Source organism: Solanum tuberosum, unplaced genomic scaffold (assembly GCF_000226075.1).
Source record: "Solanum tuberosum cultivar DM 1-3 516 R44 unplaced genomic scaffold, SolTub_3.0 scf00098, whole genome shotgun sequence".
In the NCBI taxonomy this organism is placed as follows: domain Eukaryota; kingdom Viridiplantae; phylum Streptophyta; class Magnoliopsida; order Solanales; family Solanaceae; genus Solanum; species Solanum tuberosum.
This window is the reverse complement of record NW_006239026.1, coordinates 970270-974521: the sequence shown is the minus strand read 5'-3', so window position 1 is coordinate 974521 and position 4252 is coordinate 970270. Positions and strand designations below refer to the sequence as shown.

The window sequence follows — 4252 nt, the reverse complement described above, 5'->3', positions numbered from 1 at the left end:
GGGTAGGGGGGTGGGGGGTAGGGGGAAAGGGTTTCTCTGTGAAAGGCAAAGGAGAAAACGAGGGAAGGGAGGGAATTTTGGTTTTTGTATAGATGTGGAGGGAAGAGAAAATGTTTTATTTTGTTTTTGTTCATTTTGGTCCATATGGATACTTATTATTTGCAATTTGACCCCTTTATGGGTAAAAAATTACTATTTTATTTTTATTTTTTATTCATTTTTTTTGGGCAATAAAATGACAGAGGTCGAGAATTAGGGTAGAAAATTAATTGGTCCAAACGAGTTTTCTCTTTTACATTGGAGAACATGATTCTAGTAGATAGGGGTGGGTATTCGGTCTGGTTTTATCAAATTTTGGTTCAATTCTTTGATGTGAAAAAGTATGCACCGAATATCGAACCAATCTAATTTGATTTGGTGTTTTTAAAACGACTTTTTCGGTGAGCATGAATAAACAGTATAAAACACTTTAAAAAATGTAAACCATGTTAAGTGGTGATATATCTCACCCATGAAACACTTATTGTGTTTAAAAAATTGTTTTTTTTTTTCAAAAACATTGTGCCTCCAACTATTACTTGAGGAAGACAAAAATGGAGAAGGATTTCTTTACATGATGTACATCATCAAAAATATGTTTGGATTCCTCTTGGGAATTAATATTTGAAGTTAACTATTTAAATTGTAAATCTATTGCTACTTTGATTTGTTAATGAATGATTTAATTGTTAGTTTATTTTTATTTTTTGGTTAATGAAATGCCAATATATATATATATATAATAAATCTTCGGTTCTTTGGTGCATTGAAGTTCTTGGTCCCTTACACCAAAATAAATAGGCGAAGTTTTGAGAAAGAAACACCGACATCTAACTGAAAAATCGAATCAATTTGATTCAATCCAAAAAAATTATTTTTCAATATTTATGCCCACCCGTATACTAGTAGGAACAACTTTTCTACACCATCTTCTGGTACTATTAATTGATATTACATTTTCGATTATCTTACTATTTTTTGTTTCGGATACTTTTTTTCCTCGATATTTTCCTGCTTGTAGATTTCAAACTTATTTTTAAAAACGTTTTTCTTTAGGTGAGGGTCTATCGGAGCGTATCTACCTTACACGAGGTGGGAGAGTAAAATTTGCATATATTTTATCTCCCATACACAGTATACTGCATTTTTGAGATCACACTGAATATATTGTTATTGTTTTGAAAATATAAGTTATAATAGCTCTTAAGATTCATTGCATCTTGAAATCGCATAGATAATTTCGAGTTCATTACAATTTTATAGGAGGCTAAAATTGTTTACGCGACACACACAAAATAGTATCTTTTGAAGAGTCCAAGCAACATAGTCCGAGAGTATAGACAGGGAAAAAAGCACAACACAGACAGTATCCATCAAATAAACATATAGCTATCTTTTAAACCTGTGAGATGCGGAAGAGATTGATTACCCAAAAAGTGGATCACTACTACTTGATAAATATATTTCATAGGACTAACATAGAAAAAAAGGCAGCACGAAGCATCCTGCATTCACGCAGGATCCGGAGATGCAATAAACATTCTATTTTGCTTCTAAACACTTTCAGATCACAACCATGAATAAGTTTATTGTCCTCTAAAATCAACACTACTCAACAAGTCCTTATAGCATATTTGCTTTAGTAAAAAACAGAAATGTCCATTATATTCTCACTCATTCCGGACCACCTTTAAAGTACTCGCCAATCAAAGACGATAACGTTATTGCTACAAAGAAACCAGAGAGAATTATAATGACAGTACTGAGAAAACCTTTAACTATACCCTATGAAATCCCCACAAGTGAGGCCTGAGGAGGGTAGAATGTACGCAGACCTTACCATTACCTCGTGGAGGTAGAGAGGCTGTTTCTGAAGGACCCTCGGAAAATCTTCAACTAAAACCAACATTAATCACATTATGAATATCATAAGACGATTCTTATTAAACAAAGTTCCTAGGCAAAATATATGTCAAGGCACACTGAACATCAGGTACTAGTACTCTCCAAATCATATGATCATATCACAACTTACATCGACTATATGAAACAAGGATGGTATGATAAACAATCGATGCAGCAAAGTTCTAGCCTCTAGGTGCTACAAATATTTACTTGATTTTGGAGCTGAGCGATCATCGATTCAAGTTTCCTATGACCATGCAATATTAGTAGGTCAAGAAGGCAGGGAACGATAGAAATCAATACGATTTGTTCACTAAGTATCCAATAATATCTATCAACTTGTTCGTCATCAACATAACCTCATAGTTTTGTTATGGATATCATACACTCGATAACTGAATCTGCCTGCTTCTCACAGATGTAAAAGGCCAAGACTAGAGAAGAAAGTTTTTCTCCAATGACAAATATCAATGCAACTTTCTTCCTAATAGCAATAGGATTTACTCAGAGAAATGTTGGATATGGCAAATGATAAATTGCTCCGTTCCATTACATGGAAGAGTAAGTAAGATATCCACTTCATCATTCTCGTAAGAAAAGAGACGGATTGGATAGGAGAGCAATAAAAAAGAAATGCTTTAAATCATACAAAACTGAAAACAACAGATTGTCCTAGCACCGTTAACATCCTTACTCGCATTATCAGCAATTACTCCAAAATTTATCAAGGAATGTCATGCATCTCAATTCTGTGCTTATTGTGTTACTAGTTTCTGCATGTACAGTGGCATCAAATATCCAAATGGATACTCGCAGACATATAATGCAGTTCACACGCTGCTGCATATTAGCAAGCAGAAACATAACAAAAAAGCAAATTTAATCAAACTGGAACACCATCAGCCATACAAAAACTCTCCCCCTTTTTACTTACCACATAGTCAATTAACTTGATTCTATGGTATAGTGATTAGCATTCTGGACTCCGGATTCAGCAACCTGTGTTCGACTCCTAGTAGGAACGACCTTATCAATCAATACTTTACTTACCACATATTCAAGCAAGCCACATTAGCTACCGCAACTTAAATGCATACAAACTAGCAGATAACAACTACGTTTTGATCCCAAGCAAGTTGAGATCAGCTACGAATCCTCACTAACCATGCTGCTCATACAAAATTAACAAGATTCTATAGCATCAGGAAACAAGTAATGATCATCAAAATATATTTTTATAAACAAAATGGGGCAATTTGGTTCAAGTTCAATCTATGTTACATTATATGATCAAAATTTGTACACCAAAAGGGAGATTGTCTCACCGGCATAGACGAGCTACAACAAACTTCCAGCCTATCACGAAATCGTGATTCGTGGGACTTCAACATCACAGGCAATGACAAGCACACACCTTTCTCAACACACATCTTGTGCCTTGGCTTTATCCTATTCTCTAAACTAAACGAGAAATACTGAGGAAACACAATCAATTCCTTCAACTCCCTCCCCATTTCCACCACAAAGTAATCGAATTTTGGCTCCAAATTCTCCTCTATACTGTAACAAAACAATGAAGGAAACCTCCTAAACATCACCTTCGCATCTCTCCTCGAAAACCCAATTCTCTGTAAGTAATCCAATCGAGGTATAAACTTAGTCTCCACTGAACAAGAAAGCAAAGTCGCACATTTCGAAACATCTTCAATACCAATAGTACTCTGTAAGAAGTAAAGGGTCGGTCGGAGATTCTTTTCTACACACTTTGTGAGTAGCCGGGGTCGTCGACGGAGAATACCCGGAAGTTTTTCTCCGGTGACAAGAGCTTCCCGGAGTAAAAAAGTGACGGCGGGTCGGAGGGTGGTTGAAATTCCGGCGGTTAAAATCTCTGGGCACATGTGTAAAACTCTCCGAACATCAAGAATACTGAGATTAACAGAGTAAAGGAAGTCAATAACCGATTTGAGGTCAGATAAAGAGGAAGAGACAATAAGGGGTTGTGAAGAAAGGCAATGTAAAGAGTCTACACCAAGTGAATCCAAAAAAAGAAGCTTTTCTTGAAGGTGGAAGTTTTGGGGTGGGGGTGGGGTAGGGAAAGAGGTGGAGGTGGATATGGGGGTGGGTGGTTTTGGGTGTTGAGGGTATGAAATTGTGGAAGATTTGAAGGATTTGGGAGGAGAAATGGAGGATTTAGGAAGTGAAAAAGAAGAAGAAGAAGAAAAATGGAGAGTTTCTTGCATGGTGAGTTCTCTCACATGGTGATTTTCTGGTTGTTTGAGATGAAAAAATGGAGGATTTTGGGGTTGGA

At 36.1% G+C, this 4252-nt stretch overlaps 1 protein-coding gene across 2 annotated transcripts; it reads right to left on the bottom strand.

Moving 5' to 3' along the window:
• Nucleotides 1–1576: 1576 nt before the first annotated feature.
• LOC102584074 (uncharacterized) lies at nucleotides 1577–4246 on the bottom strand. 2 transcript variants are annotated; one of them, XM_015309240.1, is made up of 3 exons: nucleotides 3270–4246; nucleotides 1875–1935; nucleotides 1577–1766 (listed from the first exon to the last, which is right to left on the bottom strand). In XM_015309240.1, exons 1-2 carry the CDS (start codon nucleotides 4182–4184, stop codon nucleotides 1882–1884), a joined length of 969 nt encoding a protein of 322 aa, XP_015164726.1. In that variant the 5' UTR covers nucleotides 4185–4246; the 3' UTR covers nucleotides 1577–1766; nucleotides 1875–1881. The 2 variants fall into 2 exon arrangements, with proteins under 2 accessions (XP_015164726.1, XP_006348485.2); XM_006348423.2 differs by lacking the exon at nucleotides 1875–1935 and having other exon boundaries at nucleotides 1596–1766.
• Nucleotides 4247–4252: the final 6 nt, after the last annotated feature.